The sequence below is a fragment of the Macaca fascicularis genome, chromosome 5 (assembly GCF_037993035.2).
Source record: "Macaca fascicularis isolate 582-1 chromosome 5, T2T-MFA8v1.1".
Classification (NCBI taxonomy): Eukaryota; Metazoa; Chordata; class Mammalia; order Primates; family Cercopithecidae; genus Macaca; species Macaca fascicularis.
Genome location: NC_088379.1, coordinates 50,393,523 through 50,411,114, shown reverse-complemented (window position 1 = coordinate 50,411,114; position 17,592 = coordinate 50,393,523). Strand labels below are relative to the sequence as shown.

The 17,592-nt window shown below is 40.0% G+C and overlaps 1 protein-coding gene across 23 annotated transcripts in view; it reads right to left on the bottom strand.

Moving 5' to 3' along the window:
- Positions 1-17,592, bottom strand: part of HELQ (helicase, POLQ like) — a 61,028-nt gene that overhangs the window by 15,289 nt on the left and 28,147 nt on the right. For 14 of the 23 annotated variants that reach the window (XR_012434828.1, XM_045392373.3, XM_065545002.1 and 11 more), the window contains 4 exons: positions 16,937-17,035; positions 12,510-12,683; positions 8,450-8,563; positions 7,061-7,195 (listed from right to left, as the gene is read on the bottom strand). Coding sequence is in view for 19 of the 23 variants with exons in the window: in XM_045392373.3 (XP_045248308.2) it covers positions 7,061-7,195; positions 8,450-8,563; positions 12,510-12,683; positions 16,937-17,035 (522 nt within the window). In the remaining 4 variants the exon portion in view is untranslated. Of the gene's footprint in view, positions 1-7,060; positions 7,196-8,449; positions 8,564-12,509; positions 12,684-14,311; positions 14,386-16,936; positions 17,036-17,592 lie in introns of all 23 variants that reach the window. The other 9 variants (XM_074039775.1, XM_005554902.4, XM_074039778.1 and 6 more) reach the window with 5 other exon arrangements.

Here is a 17,592-nt window from a genome sequence, read left to right as displayed (position 1 = left end):
GGCAACATAGTGAGACCAAGCCTCTACAACAATAACAAATTAGCCAGGAATGGTCCATACCTATAGTCCCAGCTACTCAGGAGGCTAAGGTGGGATCGCTTGAGCCTGGGAGTTCAAGGCTGCAGCTAGCTATGATGGTGCCACTGCACTCTAGCCTGGGTAACAGAGACCTAGTTCCTCCCCCTCCACCTAAAAAAATATCCGTGAGGGAAGGAGAAGAAGTAAAATGGAATACCAGTAGAATCTGTGTTTCAAATGTGTAGCAGCCACACTGAAGCAGATTTTTTTTTTAAACCCCAAACCAAATAACATTTTAACACATTGTTTTAATTATATACTCTCAGAATGAAGACAAAAAGTGCTGTAAATAAATACTGAATTTGTTTGTTTTTTTTGGAGTGGTATAATTTAACAATTCTGCAGTTACTTTCAGTGCATTCTAAGATTGAGGAAAACAGAGAAATATATTAATAAACACAGGGATGAGGTTTCTCATTATTGGAGAAAGGAAGTACAAATATGAAAAAGAGGAAGACTATAACAAGTCCTGTATGGGATTAGTGTGGCAAATTAATGATTGGAAATTCTTTGACACCTTCATTGAGAGATGGGATCTAATTCTGCTCTTGAATCTGTGCTAGCCTTTGTGATTCACTTGTAACTAATAGAATGCAGAAGAAATGATGCCGCATGACAGGGCTCAGTTTAAAAAAGGCCTTGGGGTCTTGAAATGAAATCAATCCAAGGTCATGTGAATTCTCCCTCTCAGACCCTAGCATCCACACTGTAAGAAAGCCAAGCCTAGGATAGGCAAGGTGGCTCACACTTGTAATCCCAGCACTTTGGGAGGCCAAGGTGGGCAGACTGCTTGAGCCCAGGAGTTCAAGACCAAACTGGGCAACATGGAGAAACCCCTTCTCTTAAAAAAAAAAAAAAAAAAAAATGTAAATTAGCTGGGTGTGGTGGTGCATGCCTGTGGTCCCAGCTACTTGGGAGGCTGAAGTGGGAGGATCACCTGAGCTTGGGAGGCTAAGGTTGCAGTGAGGCAAGATTGTGCCACTGCATTCCAGATGGGGTGAGAGGGAGACCTTGTCTCAAAAAAAAAAAGAGAAAGTCAAGCAACATAGAGATTATAAATAGATAAATAAGAAACTGCAATATTTTAAAAGATATTATACCAGATTGACTAAAAAGAGACAGAGACAATACAAAACATCAAGTGCCTTTGAACATACATATATATTTTAAATTTAGAGATAGGGTCTCCCCCAGGCATGGTGGCTCACTCCTGTAATCCCAGCATTTTGGGAGGCTGAGGCAGGTGGATCGCTTGAGCTCAGGAGTTGGAAACCAGCCTGGGCAGCATGGTGAAAAAAAAAATTTAAAAAGGTAATTTAGTTGGGCATGGTGGTGCCTGCCTGTCGTCCCAGGTCCCATTTACTTGGGAGGCTGAAGTGGGAGGACTGCTTGAGCCTGGGAGGTCGAGGCTGCAGCAAGCCAAGATCATGCTACTGCACTCCAGCCTGGGTGACAAAGTGAGACCCTGTCTCAAAATAAATAAATAAATAAATAAAATTAATTAATTAATGAAATTAAATTAAAATAGAGATAACATTGCTTTGTCACCCAGGCTGGAGTGCAGTGGCCTGAGCATAGCTGACTGCAGCCTTTATCTCCCAGGCTCAAGCGATCCTCCCACTGCAGCCTCATGAGTAGCTAGGACCACAGGCGCACATCACCATGCCTGGCTAATTAAAAAAAAAAAATTTCTTTTGTAGGAACAGGGTCTTGCTATGTTGCCCAGGCTGATCTCAAACTCCTGGCCTTAAGTGATTCTCCCACCCTGGTCTCCCAAAGTGCTGGGATTAAAGGTGTGAGCCACTACACCTGACCCTGCACTCTTGAACTTCAGTATTCTTGAACTGCATATAGGAAGCACACTGAGAAAGCTACCTAGCAGCAAACATGGGCTTATTGTTTATGGAAAAGGGAGAATGACTCAAATGAGAGAACCCAAAGCCAAGAAAAATCATTCCGAGAGAAGAACTGGGACATAATTAAAGAACTGGCCACATGTGGCTGGCTGGATTTCAGAACTGCTGTTATGCCCTACCCATGTTCTTTCTTTATGAATGAGAGTGTACTATGGTTATCCTATTTCTGGTTTCACTATTTTATGTAGTGTCTCTTTAGGTCACTGGTTTTCAGAGTAAAAAGAACTGTAACTTGTGAAACTGTGCTGAAGGTGCATCACTCACACCGGACTTGATTTAGAATACTGGATCTGAGTCTGATGCCGTGATATTATGATATACATATATTGGTTTTCATCCACGGTTCCTGGCTCATAACTCCCACAGCCCTTGTTACAATGTTGGAGCACTTTAGACCTCAAGAAACAGAATTTCTGTCTCTGACCTTCTTCTGCCCTCCTTTCGCCTAAGGCAGAACTCTACTCTGATCATTGGGTCTTAAAACCCTCATTCCAGGCTGGGTGCAGTGGCTCATGCTGTAATCCCAACACTTTGGGAAGCCAAGGTGGAAGGACTGCTTGAGGACAGGAGTTCAAGACCAGCCTGCACAACATAGCATAGCCTTGTCTCTATTAAATAGAGCAAAGATTAATTAAAAATTAAAAACATTGACCCCGTCTCAAAAAAAACAAAGCAAACCAACAAAAAAAATTAAAAACATTAGCCAGGCGTGGCACCTGTCTGTATTCCTAGCTACTCCTGAGGCTGAGATGGGAGAATTGCTTGAGCCTGGGAGGGGATGGCTGCAGTGATCTATGATTGTGCCATTGCACTCCAGCCTGGGCAACAGAGCAACACCCTGTCTCCAAAAAAAAGTAAAAAGACCCTCATCCCAGAGTGTCCTGCCCCATACTCTGGAGAAAAGAATGCTGCACAGAGAGGCCAGAAGCATCTGAACAGACAGGTCTTGCTGGGTTTCCCCACTCGGTCTGTTAGTATTATTAATAAATCATACCCTTTCGGTCCAGTCACATTTCTACATGATTGTCAATCATGCCAACCCAATAAAGTTTCCATAAGAGGTCTAAGAGTATAGGGTTCACAGAGCCTCCAGACAGCTGAGCACATGCAGGGTGATGTGCCCAGCGAGGACATGAAAGCTCTGTGCCACTTCCCCCATATCTTGCCTTATGAATCTCTTCATCTGTATCTTTGTGATATCCTTTATTACATACATGTTTTCCTGAGTTTCGTGAGCTGACTGAACCCAGAGAAGAGGCTGTGGGAACCCCAACTTGAAGGTGGTTGGTAAGAAGTTTTAGAAGCCCAGACTCCAGCTAGATAGTGTCAGGACACCCAGCTGATGTCTGCTGCAGAAATGATTGATTGTTTTTTGGAAGAAATCCCTCACATTTGGTCACAGAAATCTCTGTCTGTGTTGTGTTTGTTGAGTGTTCAGTGGGGGAACAACAACAACAAAAAAGACTGAGTTTTTCCTAATAGAAGCTATAATGGAAAGGCCTTTTGGGGGTTAATATATTTTGCATGTGGGAGGAACAGAAACAATTTGTGAGCAGAGGGCAGATTTTAAAGATGACTGCAAATTGTTTGACACTCTTCTCATGAGGAGGTGGTCTGATCCCCTTTCCTTTCAATCTAGGTCTTAATGGTTTTCTAGTAACCAACAGTATGCAGTGGAAACAACACTGCATGACTTCTGAGGTTGGCTCCAAAGACTTCTTGCATTTTCTGCCTGGATATCTTAGAATGCTCACTTTCTGGACATTCCCTCTGAAAACCTAGTTTCTATGCCATAAAGACTGAAGCCACATGGAAAGGCCATATGTAGTTGCTCCAGTTGAAAGCTGAAAAGCCCCAGTTGCCTCTCATTATCAGCTGTTGGTCATGTGAGTGAGTCACCTGAGTCATCCAGCTCGGCTGGGCCTTGTGACTATAGCGCCAGTCAACTTCTGACTACAGTTACATGGGACCCAAGTGACAAGCACCCAGCTGCACCCCTCCAGAATTCCTAATCTACAAAAACATGAGCAAAATAAGATGGTTGTTTTAAGCCACTAAGTTTTGGAGCTAGACTCTGTTATACAGCGTATGTACCTGGAAAAATCAGAATTAGGGTTATCAGTATGAGCTCATGGCCTTCAGTAATTTACACATAAGTATAGAAGAATGCATAGACATACATCAGCTAGAGTGTTCCTAGCTAGTGCCCTAGTTCCACGGGCCTTAGAGCTGGCTTCTGGGCAAGTTCAACAGTACATTGTAGGCAGCTTCCTGGCAGTTTTGTCAGCACTCCAGTGGGCAGTTTCTGCTTATTAGCCTTGGCTGTAGAACCACAACAAACTTCCCAGCATCCAGTGGCAATGAAGTCTGAATCCCATCCATAGGGGTGCTGTGGGGTGGGGGTGGACCACCTCTCAAATGTATTCCTTCCTGAATTCTTCAACGTTCTGTTGACCCCTTAGAGGCCTGTTCAAATTACTATGTGGTTTCTGCCTCCTAATGATTAGATGCTGACAGACACAGCCAGAAAGTAAGAAAATACTTCAAGAATGATGATGAAGGTCAAAAAGCCACACAAACCAGTTTTCAGGGGCTTCCACTGGCCAAATCTGTGGCCATTTGATCACCAAAATAAGTAATGTTATTAATGGGTTATAACCCATTGAATATGTCTGAACCTATAAGCATGTACTGATAAATGAATGAATAAAGGAAAAGCTTTTCCTCATAGTAAAACATCAGTAAATAAATCCAGAAGGAATAATGAAGTTAGAAAATCACCACTTGATAAACATGGAAATAATGGAGTTAGACAAACATCACTAGTAAATGCTGAAACAAGTGTGTCAAAGTTTAATGAACTTTTTTTTTAGATGCTACAGCAAAGGAAATGACTATAACTTCATCCCTACCAACCCCAAGAACTCCTAATTTAACAGGACAAGGTCAGTCTTAGTGGTTTCATCTATAAACTCAGGGTAACACTGACTTTGTCCACCTCATAGGTTTGTTGTAAAGAACGATTAAGGTAATGTAAGCAATGTGAGCACCATTAAAAGATGATGGAAATTTGCTTTTTAGCTAATTCTGATTTATATATGAAAATAGTAAAACAATGAAGTTTCAAAGAAGCCAAGCAATTTCAGACTTAGAACTATAGTTGAGATCAAGAAGGAAATAATCTCAAATTGCTGTGGAATAGCTTTACCCACAGGGAGCAGAAGGCAATGACAAACTGGGTTGCATGTAGCAAAGGGTAACTAGGACACTGAATGGCCTAAAACTCGATTATTTAATACAGATAAAAGCAACAGAAAAGAAAAACCCTTGGGGGCAATAAGAGTTGTTTTTGAATATGTGAAAAACAGCATACAAACAAAAAAAGAGTCTAGTTCCAGACGTGGTACTCTGATGCAATGGTAAAAATTTTAAGAAGGCAAAATTTAGCCTCGGTGTATCAGGATAATTTTTGTAACACTAAGAGCATACAAAAATAGAACCACCTAATTTTTGATGAACAAGCTCCTTGTCAATGTGGTGCTCAAAGGTGGAGAGACCAGATGTCGGGATGCTGAGGGAAGGATTCCTGTGACGAGAACTTTGGGAGGCAGAGCTCAGTGACTTCCAGGGTTCTTTGTACTTCAATGAACCCTTGAAATTGTCTTTTCTTTTTTCTTTAAGATAGACTCTCACCCTGTCACTCAGGCTGGAGTGCAGTGGCATAATCTCAGCTCACTACAACCTCCACCGCCTGGGTTCAAGTGATTCTTGTGCCTCAGCTTCCCAAGTAGCTGGGATTACAGGTGTGGGCCACCACGCCTGGCTAATTTTTATATTTTTAGTAGAGACAGGGTTTTACCATGTTGGCCAAGCTAGTCTCAAATTTCTGGCTTCAAGTGATCCACCTGCCCCTTGGCCTCCCAAAGTGCTGGGATTACAGGCATTAGCCACTGCACCCAGCCATTTTTTTTTTTTTTTTTTTTTTTTTTTGAGACGGAGTCTTGCTCCGTCGCCCAGGCTGGAGTGCAGTGGCGCGTTCTGGGCTCACTGCAAGCTCCGCCTCCCGGGTTCACGCCATTCTCCTGCCTCAGCCTCCCGAGTAGCTGGGACTACAGGCGCCCGCCACCTCACCCGGCTAGTTTTTTGTATTATTTTTAGTAGAGATGGGGTTTCACTGTGTTAGCCAGGAAGGTCTCGATCTCCTGACCTCGTGATCTGCCCATCTCGGCCTCCCAAAGTGCTGGGATTACAAGCTTGAGCCACCGTGCCTGGCCCATTTTTTTTTTTTTTTTAAGACAGAGTCTCACTCTGTCGGCCAGGCTGGAGTGCAGTGGTATGGCCTTGGCTCACTGCCACCTCCGTCTCCTGGGCTCAAGCAATTCTCCTGCCTCAGCCTCCTGAGTAGCTGGGATTACAGACATGTGCCACCAAGCCTAGCTAATTGTTGTATTTTCAGTAAAGATGGGGTTTTACCATGTTGGCCAGGCTGGTCTCGAACTCCTGACCTCAGGTAATCCACCCGCCTCAGCCTCCCAAAGTGCTGGGATCACAGGCATGAGGCACCATGCCCAGCCTTTTTTTTTTTTTTTTTGGAGAGGAGGGGCGGGACAGAGTCTCACTCTGTCACCCTAGCTCACTGTAGCCTTGAACTCCTGGGCTCAAGCGATCCTCCTGCCTCAGTCTCCTGAATAGCTAGAACTACAGCACAAACTACCACGCCCAGTTAGTTTTTAAATTTTTTTGCAGAAACAGAGTCTCATCATGTTGCCCAGGCTGGTCTCAAACTCCTGATTTCAAGCCATTCTCCCATCTTGACCTCCCAAAGAGCTGGGATTACAGGCATGAGCCACCATTGAAATTTTCTTTATTTTTTAGCAAGTCGTTTCTCTGTTTAGCAAGGTTTGTGTCATAACAGATGCACTATTTTTACTCACAAATATGAGTATGTACTTTTGTATCAATAGAAATAAACAGTTATGCAATGTTAAATGTTTTTGTTCTGATGTCTACAACACAAACAAATAACAATACACAAGATTATTAAGGTTAAAAAATGGTTTGCTTACCTTTGCTGACGCAATAATTTGCTTGGCTTGACGTCTTGATAAATGATCAATTGTCTTTATGAGCACTTCAGGATTTGCATTAGCTAAGTGCATTAGACTTTTGTAACCTGCACTGTATAACTGTCTTGCTCGACCCTGAAAAGTGTTGCAAAAATCAGTAGGATAATAATTTGGGATTAGAAAAAAGAAAAGTAAGCACTTTACTGAAAAGAACAAAAACTGCATGTAAGAGACCAGGATAAACTAAGATAATAAAGTAAATATGAAGAGATAAGACATGAGAATTCTGAGGAATTTTTAAAAATGCATTTGGGTGGCTCCAAACTGACCACAAGATAATTATAGTTCTATCCAGCTTGAGTCAACTGATGTGTGCTGCAATCAACAATAGAAGCCCATTAAGGCACTTAGGTTGGTGGCATCATCTCATATTCTCAAGTAAAATGTTCCAGTCCAGTATCTTTCTTTCTTTCTTTTCTCTCTTTTTTTTTTTTTTTTTTTTTTGAGACAGAGTCTTGCTCTGTTGCCCAGGCTGGAGTGCAATGGTACAATCTTGGCTTATGGCAACCTCCACCTCCCACGTTCACGAAATTTTCTTGCCTCAGCCTCCCAAGAAGCTGGGATTACAGGCGCATGACACCACACCTGGCTAATTTTTGTATTTTTAGTAAAGATGGGGTTTCACCATGTGGGCCAGGTTGGTTTTGAACTTCTGACCTCAAGTGATCCTCCCAAAGTGCTGGGATTACAGCAGGAGCCACCTCATCAGGCCAAGTCCAATATCTTTCAATGTTCTCACCATCTACTCAGGGGACCACTGGTGTGTGTGTGTGTGTGTGTGTGTGTGTGTGTGTGTGTGTGTATCCTAAGTAGAACTCCTCTGACTCAAGAACTGAATAACAGAGAATAAACTGAAGTTGAAGGTTGGCTGAAAATAGAAAGCCAGAAAACCAGTTGCGAACCCTTTCTTCTTACTCTCTTAGAAAAAATACAAATGACCCTTGCTGCCACTGAATCACCATTACCTTAAACAAGCACTGAGTCCAAACTGACAGAAGGTAATTCTTCAAAGGATTGGAGGAAGGAACAAGTGTTAAGGACAACTGGTAGCACAACATACTTGGAGACAGTCACCCCCACCCTTCCTGTTATGGTTTTTTTTTTTTTTTTTTTTTTACAACTGAGATTTTTCATCAGGTATGCCATCTAATAACAGTGGATTTCTGGAAGGCCATAGCAGCTATTTGTTTTAAATAAAAGACTCCCATGACAAATGAGCAATAAGGCTCTTTGCTATCACTTCCCCTGTAATAAGACTTCACAAAACAATAAAACCTGGCTTCTGTATTAATTGACATAATTTCAATTGGGAAACCGCAAGCTACTGACCTCTAAAACTCCAGTAACTTCCATGAGAGGGATTAGTTCTGCCTTTACACAGTAAGTCAGCTTCTTGGTAAGTTCTACCAAAAGGGCTCTGTAAACCCAAAACTCCTCAAGCTCCTATAGAACACAAAGAAATACATAAAATTTAAATTTTATAAGTTATTTCAAAGTTTGGTTTGTGTGATAGGGGGCTCAGAGAGAATGTTCCTTATGTAAGTTATGGAACTTGAGTTAAGCCACAGATGAAAGATGATTCTAAGCAGAATGGATGTGAAGAAACATGGTAAGAACCCTGAGGAATTTGAGGAACTGGTTTTAGGATGAGGACAAGACTGAAAATTGAAGAATAAGTCAATAAAAAGTTCTGGTCATTTTAATCAAAATACCTGGAAGCAAATGCACAGTTTTTCTTTCCCAAGTGACTAAAAACAATTCCTACGTCTGGGAATTTATCCTGAAGATGAATATTAAATATGGAAATATTCAAATATAACATGATGTTCAATGCAACAATATAATAATAAAAATACTGGAAGTCATGAGTCAGTAACTGTTCAAGTTAGATGGATAAATGAGAATTCAATATAGTATTCTGTCAAATATATTTGCAATATTCTATTATAGTAATTTATTTTATTTTAAAGATCCCTTTCTAGCCTTTGGATATCACTGTGAGAGTACACGAATGGAACAGCTTTAGCTAGCCTCTTGTGACCACTAAGAAAGAAATCAACGTGGCCGGGTGCGGTGGCTCACGCCTGTAATCCCAGCACTTTGGGAGGCCGAGACGGGCGGATCATGAGGTCAGGAGATCGAGACCATCCTGGCCAACATGGTGAAACCCCGTCTCTTCTAAAAATACAAAAAAAATTAGCAGGGTGTAGTGGCGGGCGCCTGTAGTCCCAGCTACTCAGGAGGCTGAGGCAGAAGAATGGCGTGAACCCGGGAGGCAGAGCTTGCGGTGAGCCGAGATCGTGCCATTGCACTCCAGCCTGGGCGACTGAGCAAGACTCTGTCTCAAAAAAATAAAAAATAAAAAGAAAGAAATCAACGTAATGAAGATGGTAGAGTAAAAAGAAGAAAACCTTGAACAGAACTATTGAATCAATCAACCCTGAAGCTGCCTTAGTTCTGGCATGCCTGTTAAATAAAATAATTACTTTTTCTTATTCTTTAAACCTTGATGAGTTTTTCTGTAACTTGTAATTAAAAGCATCTTAGCTAAGACAATTAATGTACCATTTCACAGCATTTATAACTTTTTAAAATAAAAAATACCTTAAAACAAGCTTGTCCAACCTGTGGCCCACAGAGCACATGCGGCACAGGATGGCTTTGAATGTCACCCAAAACAAATTTGTAAACTTTCTTACAACATCATGAGTTTTTTTTTTTTTTAGCTCATAAGCTATTTTTAGTGTATTTTATGTGTGGCTCAAGACGATTCTTCTGCCAATGTGGCCCAGGGAAGCCAAAAGATTGAACACCTCTGTCTTGAAATACTGAAAGTAGACCAGATGTGGTGGCTCATGCCTGTAATCCTAGCACTCTGGGAGGCCAAGGTGGGAGGACCACTTGAGTCCAGGAGTTTGAGGCCAGCCTGGGCAACACAGCAAGACCCCTGTCTCTATTGATAATAATTTGAAATATTATATACATGTAATATATATCATATAATTATATAATATTTACATTATATGTAATTCTATAATTATGATATATAAAAATGAAGTAAATTAATTAGAGCACAAATTGTCAGCTAGGTTTTTCTTAGGATTAGCCATCAAATTATTGCTGTGTTTCTTGATGCTTTATAGAGTTTTTTACTTGAACAATTCTATAAGGCTCAAGTCCTCATAGTCACAATGAAAACAAAGGGAAAAAATATTAGGGAGAGCATCTTTAAATATAAAAAACCACACACATAGAAAACCTAAGAAAATACATTTTAAAGGCTAGTTTTTTCTTATTACCCATAATTTTTGTCTTCTGTTTAACTAGCATGTGCTCAGGGGGTATAAACCAACATTTAAAAATCAGCACAAGTAAAAGACACTTAGAGAGCTAAATTTGTTAGAACAATTATCATTTAATCCAAAGTCAAGTATTTTTGAATTATTTACTCCCTTCATTAGCACATATGATAGAATTAATTACCATATGCATATACAGAATATGAAGGTTTAAGAAAGGGAAAATGAAGTAAATTTTAAGTTTAGAAAACAATTCATGGGAAAAAGTTTTAAAAAATTGACTTGGAAACAAATATGGAAAGGATTATTATGCTATCCAATAAGAAGAAATTTAAATGCAGCAAAAATGGCTTATATTATAAACACACAAAAAATTATCTGGATGTAAATGTCTGGTAAGCTTTATTGTGTTATTTAAAGGAATTCTGAAAGCTTATTTTAATAAAGTCTTAAATCCATCACAAATGCATATGGCCAGAATAAGGTTTTCTTCTTAAACTGTTCTATAAAATACACATTTGATGTAAAAACTTTAAATAGTTGCCTGACACTGGAAGCAAATATAATAAATTACAGTGGCAATCAAGAGAATATGGGGCCAGGCGTGGTGGCTCATGCCTGTAGTCCTAGCACTTTGGAAGGCCAACCTGGAGGATCACGTCAGCCTAGAAGTTCATGACCAGTTTGGACATCATAGTGAGAACCCCCCATTTGTACAAAAAAATTTTAAAAACTGGCTGGGCGCTGTGGCTCATGTCTGCAATCCCAAAACTTTGGGAAGCCCAGGCAGGTGGATCACTTGAACAGATCAGTCTGGCCAATATGGTGAAACCCTATCTCTACTAAAAATACGTAAGTTAGCTGGGAGTGGTGTTGTGTGACTGTAATCCCAGCTACTCTAGAGGCTGAGGCAGGAGAACTGCGTGAATCTGGAAGGCGGGGGTTGCAGTGAGCCAAGATTGCACGACTGCACTCCAGCCTGAAACTCCATCTCAAAAAAACAAAAAAAAATTAGCCAGGTGTGGTGGCACATGTCTGTAATCCCAGCTACTCAGGAGGCTGAGGCAGAAGGATCGCCTGAGCCCCAGAGGTCAAATCTGCAGTGAGCCTAGATCGCTCCATTACACTCCAGCCTGGGCAACAGAGTGAGACTCAAGTAGCTGGGACCACAGGTGTGTGCCACCATGCCTGGCTAATTTTTGTTATTTTTTGTAGAGACAGGGTTTTGCCACGTTGCTCAAGCGGCTGGTCTCAAACTCCCGGGTTTAAGTGATCCACCTGCCTCAGCCTCCCAAAGTGCTAGGACTACAGGTGGGAGCCATGGCATCCAGTCGAAATTAAATTTTTTTATTTTTATTTTATTTTTTTGAGACGGAGTTTCGCTCTGTCGCCCAGGCTGGAGTGCAGTGGCACGATCTCCTCTCACTGCAAGCTCCGCCTCCCAGGTTCACACCCTTCTCCTGCCTCAGCCTCCGGAGTAGCTGGGACTACAGGCGCCCATCACCTCGCCTGGCTAATTTTTTGTATTTTTAGTAGAGACGGGGTTTCACCGTGTTAGCCAGGATGGTCTCCATCTCCTGACCTTGTGATCTGCTTGCTCGGCCTCCTAAAGTGTTGGGATTACAGGCGTGAGCCACCGCGCCCAGCCTAAATTTTTTTAAAAAGAGAATATGGTACTACATAGTCACAGGTAGCTGTTGGATATAGGTAACTTAGTAACCAAACACCTGACATTTTTATTACTCAGGTGAAAGACATTCACATGGAATCTACATCAATAGGTTGTTTTTAACAGTTAATTCCAAATACCTGAAACTATTAATGGTGGCTTTAACAGCTAGGTTAAAAATACACTTTTCATTATGTATTTTAGTTGACTCAGTAATTTTTGTATTGTTACCATAAGTACATAATAGTACTTTCATAAACAGATACAGACAAAGGTACATTTTAAATAGTTTTTTAGTGCTCCGTAATAACAGAATATGTCAACAAGGAGAAAATGCTGACATACTAACTGGCTTATTAGTTTAGTAACAGTTAAAACCAGAAGATGCACAAAGTACATATCATATATTCAATGAAATTACCTCACAGAAATGTAACACACAAGATGAGAATGAGGCAGCTCCAGTGAGAAGATTTTGTATATATCCTCGAGGCATATTAAATTTTTCAGATACAGTCCAAATGTTGGTCTCTTTGAGCAAGGTATAAAGAACAAAAGACAGATATAGCCTGTTGACAACGTCCTTGTCCACCTTCTAGAAAGACACAATCAAATAAATTTGTTTACTAGACCTGCTAAAAATGTATGTTATTAAAATTGGACAAAAGGAAAACTGAAGTTGTATTACAGAATAGCAAGGATAGAATAATTCCATAGAAACAAAACTAATTTCTAACAGATGTACTTCAGATTAATTCAAATTTATTATCATTTTTCCAACTATAAAAGAAAGATAAGGCCAGGCAGAGTGGCTCATGCCTGTAATTCCAGCACTTTGGGAGGCTGTGGCAGATAGATTGCAAGAGCCCAGGAGTTTGAGATCAGCCTGGGCAACATGGCAAAAATCTGTCTCTACAAAAAGACAAACTAACAAAAAATGTGGCCGGGTGTGGTGGTGCGCACCTGTAGTCCTGGCTACTTGGGAGGCTAAGGGATCACTTGAGCCCAGGAGACAGAGGTTGCAGGGAGCCGAGATAGCACCACTGCACTCCAGCCTGGGCGACAGAGTGAGACCCTGTCTCAAAATAATAAAAATAAAAATAAATAAAAGTTAAAAGATAAACCAAATTATTTCCAATATAAATTATACTTCCTTCTACAGGGAAGGAATTGCACCCCCTCTCCATCACTCCACAAAAAGAAATGTACAAATCCTAACCCCTGGTACCTGTGAATGTGATCTTACTTGGAAACAAGATATTTGCAGATACAATTAGTTAAGTATCTCTAGGTGAAATCATCCTGGATTTACAGTGGGCTCTAAATTCAATGACTAATGTCCTTATAAGAGGAGAAGACACAGAGAGACACAGAGAAGGCAGCAATGTGAAGATGGAGGCTGAGATTGGAGGGACGCATCTATAAGCTAAGGAACCCAAGGACTGCCAGTAACCACCAGAAGCTAGGAGAGAGGCACGGATGGCTTTTTTCTCAGAGGCTCCTGAAGGAATCAACATTGCTAATACCTTGATTTTGGACTTCTCGTTTCCTGAAGTGTGGGAGAATAAATTTCTGTTGTTTTAAGCCAACCACTCATGGTAATTTGTTACGGCAGTTGTAGGAAATGAATACAGGACAGGAGGGAATTGGGGACAGAGACCTTTACAGTTACTTGGTATTTGTAAATTGTATATGTGTGTGATTATTAGTATAAACTAGACAAATGCACTTTAGATAAATATGTTAATAAGCTTGTCTATATTATAAACTAAGAGTAAATATTAGATCCTATGATTTCCACATGGTCCAAGCTAAAACACCTGAAAGAGATAGAAAAATGCTTCCTGTAGTTGATTATTTTGATTCTGTGTACCTGCTTTTGCCTGTGGTGCCTAATGACCATATTTGTGCATAAAGGATTTCATAGCTAGTATCAAGCTTAGAAACTAATTAATTCTTAAAATTGAGGAAAAAACGATGAACTTAGAAAAAGCAGATATAAAAAATAAAATTAGAGGCTGGGAGTGGTGGCTCACACCTGTAATCCCAGCATTTTGGGAGGCCAAGGCAGGAGGATCTCTTGAGTTCAGGAGTTCAAGACCAGCCTGGGCAACATGGTGTAACCCTGTCTCTATTTTTAAAAAAATTGTAAAATAATAAAAAATACAATAAAATATAAAATTATATCCTCCATCATAGTAAAAGAATGAGATGAGAACTTACGGTGATATATTGAAGGATGTATGAGTTACAGATTCTGCGGGTTGATACTGGATCACTTTTTTAAAAGCATTAAGCTGAAAAAGTATGACAGTTGAATATCAAGTAGGAAAAGAAAGCTATTTAATTTCCCAATTTTAATGCATATTCAGTACTAACTATAACTTGAGTCAATGTAGGTTTTTGCTTAGAATGTATTTCCTAAGCCAAGAAAAATGATATAATTATTATATGGCAAAACATAATGCTTTATGCCAATTTCAAGATCTTTTGTGGCAGGGCATTATAGGTGGCTCATGTCTATAATCCCAGCACTTTGGGAGGCCGAGGTAGGCGTATCACCTGAGGTCAGGAGTTTAAGATCAGCCTGACCAACATGGTGAAACCCCGTCTCTACTAAAAATACAAAAATTAGCTGTGTGTGGTGGCGGGCGCCTGTACTCCCAACTACTTGGGAAGCTGAGGCAGGAGAATCGCTTGAACTTGGGAGGTGGAGGTTGCAGTGAGCTGAGATCGTGCCATTGCACTCCGGCCTGGGCGACAAGAGCAAGACTCCATCTCAAAAAAAAAAAAAAGCTTTTGCAAGAAATCAAGAAATGTTCAAAAAAGATGGATGGGGGGGCTCTTTTTCAATGTGGAGAAATCAATTAGATTTTAAGCATTTAAATATGTTCTGTAGAGTTTTAAAAAATTATACCTCCAAAACATTAAACTAGTAATCGATCCATTTGTAATAAAGATAAATTCATGTTCATACTATTTTAAATATGTATCAATTTGGCAAATATTTGTTGACTATATTACATTAAATGTAACATAAATAAACTCTGGATTCAAGCTTAAAAAGATGCATTATTCTAATAAGATTTTTGCATGTTTATTATTTGATAATGAGTTCCAAATTAATAATATTGTTTTTATTTTACATTTTAGAGTTTGATATAAAAGGTTTGTTTTAAGAAATATTTTTATTCAGTATTTTGAAGGTCTAAACAACACAGCCATTTCCAAAGTAAAAGACCCAATCTAAAAATTGTGATAATGTGAATGCTTAAGTACTACAGATACTTTTATTTTTATTTTTGAGACAGGGTCTCACTGTGTTGCCCAGGTTAGCCTCAAACTCCTGAGTACAAGTAAATCTTTTGCCTCAGCTTCCTGAGAAGCTAGGAGTATAGGTGTGTGCCACTGTGCTGGGCTTGTGGGGTTTTTTCCATTTTTTTTTTTTTTTGGTAGAGTCTCTCTCTGTTGCCCAAGCTGGAGTGCAATGGCGCAATCTCGGCTCACTGCAACCTCTGCCTCCCAAGTGCAAGTGATTCTCCTGCCTCAGCCTCCCAAGTAGCTGGAATTACAGGCACCCGACACCACACACGGCAATTTTTTATATTTTTGGTACAGACGGGGTTTTACCATGTTGGTCAGGCTGGTCTCAAACTCCTGACCTTGTGATCACCTGCCTCAGCCTCCCAAAGTGCTGGGATTACAGGCGTGAGTCACTGCGCCCGGCAGGATATTTTTGATTTTATGACACAGTGATGCATGGGACACCACACCATCAATTTAAGTGTAAGTAAACGTCATCTTCCCATTTTACAAAATGAAATCTGTACTGTCTATGCAAATTTAAAAGGTATAGGGGATGCTGGGCGCAGTGGCTCATACCTGTAATCCCAGTACTTTGGGAGGCCGAGGTGGGTGGATCACCTGAGGTCAGGAGTTTGAGACCAGCCTGGCCAACATGGTGAAACCCTGTCTCTACTAAAAATACAAAACTTAGCCAGGTGTGGTGGCGGGCACCTGTAATCCCAGTGACTCAGGACGCTGAGGCAGGAGAATCTCTTGAACCTGGAAGGCAGAGGTCGCAGTGAGCCAAGATCACGCTGCTGCATTGCAGCCTGGGTGACAGAGTGAGACTGCATCTCAAAAAAAAAAAAAAACAGGTGTGGGGGAAAATGGTAGCTAATTAGGTTTCAATGTAAGTTGAACTGCCAAAGAAAATTTTAAATGAAAAAAAAAGTGTATTACAAGGGAGAAAAAAAACATTCTCTTAAGGAAATTGAAGATATGGTTACCAAAGAATTACTTCAACTTCTCTTAAAGTTAGTGTATGCATTTGAGAACTTGCTTCATGCCTGCTGGCTGAATTTCAAAACACCAAAATATATGAGTATTAGCTTATCCCCTTTAACCTTCTAAAATGCTTTATGTAATATAAGTACTAGACTAGGAGTTCTTTGAGGATGACAAAAGCAATAACAAAAAACCCAGACCTGCCATATCTTAGAATCCTTGATACCAAATAGAAAGCCTAACATGAAGTTTCTAGAAAATGTATTTCCTCCTTTGAAATGAACTTATATCAGGATTGTGTAATATTATGAAAACATTTCATGCTACCCAAAAAAAGGCCACCACACCACCCAGAAATAAATGTTGTTTAAAAATATTCATACATTTTGGGTGCTCAGGTATGTTTTAAGTAGTAAAATGAGAATTATACTAATTTAAAGGAAAAAATGTAAACCAAAAAAGATCAATATCATGGTATTAATTTTGTTGAGTGAACTTAGTGAGTGAACTAAGTGTTGATTGAACTTATTATGTAGAAAGAAAAAAAGAATGTGGTACCTTTCTGATGGCTTGACCTGATGCTTTCTTCCCAAGAAAGCTTTCAGAGACTCCAAGAATGGCAGCTACATTTTGTTCTGCTGGACTGAGTTGGCTAAACTACGTGGAAAAAGAGCAAATAGATGGAAACATAAAAAAATCCATCATGTGAACCAAATCCAGTATTTCTTTTGATATCACATTCTCATGATTCAGGACACAAAAAAACAAGATAAATATATTTGTAAATATTGCAGGTTTTAAAGTTGTATCATTAGAATATAACATACTCTAGAATTACTTAAAGGCATGGCCACAACTACTGGTTTCCATGGACTATGTGATTATGTTTAATAACGGATGGCTGAGGGGAAGGAGAAGGAAAGGTTTTGAGAGTAATTGCATTATATAGTACCACTTAAAAACAACTTACTTCCTGAGTAATGTAAACTCAGCAAGTTGAGAAGAGATGAAGAAAAAAAAAAAAAAAAACAGTAATGATTTAAAAATATGACATTAAAAATAAAGTTAATTTCCTGCAATTAAAAGATGTACATTACCTCTGCCTAATAAATGTTTTTGTTTCTGTTTTTGCTTTTTTTTTGAGACAGTCTCATTCTGTCACCCAGGCTGGAGTGCAATGGTGTGATCTCAGCTTACTGCAACCTCCACCTCAT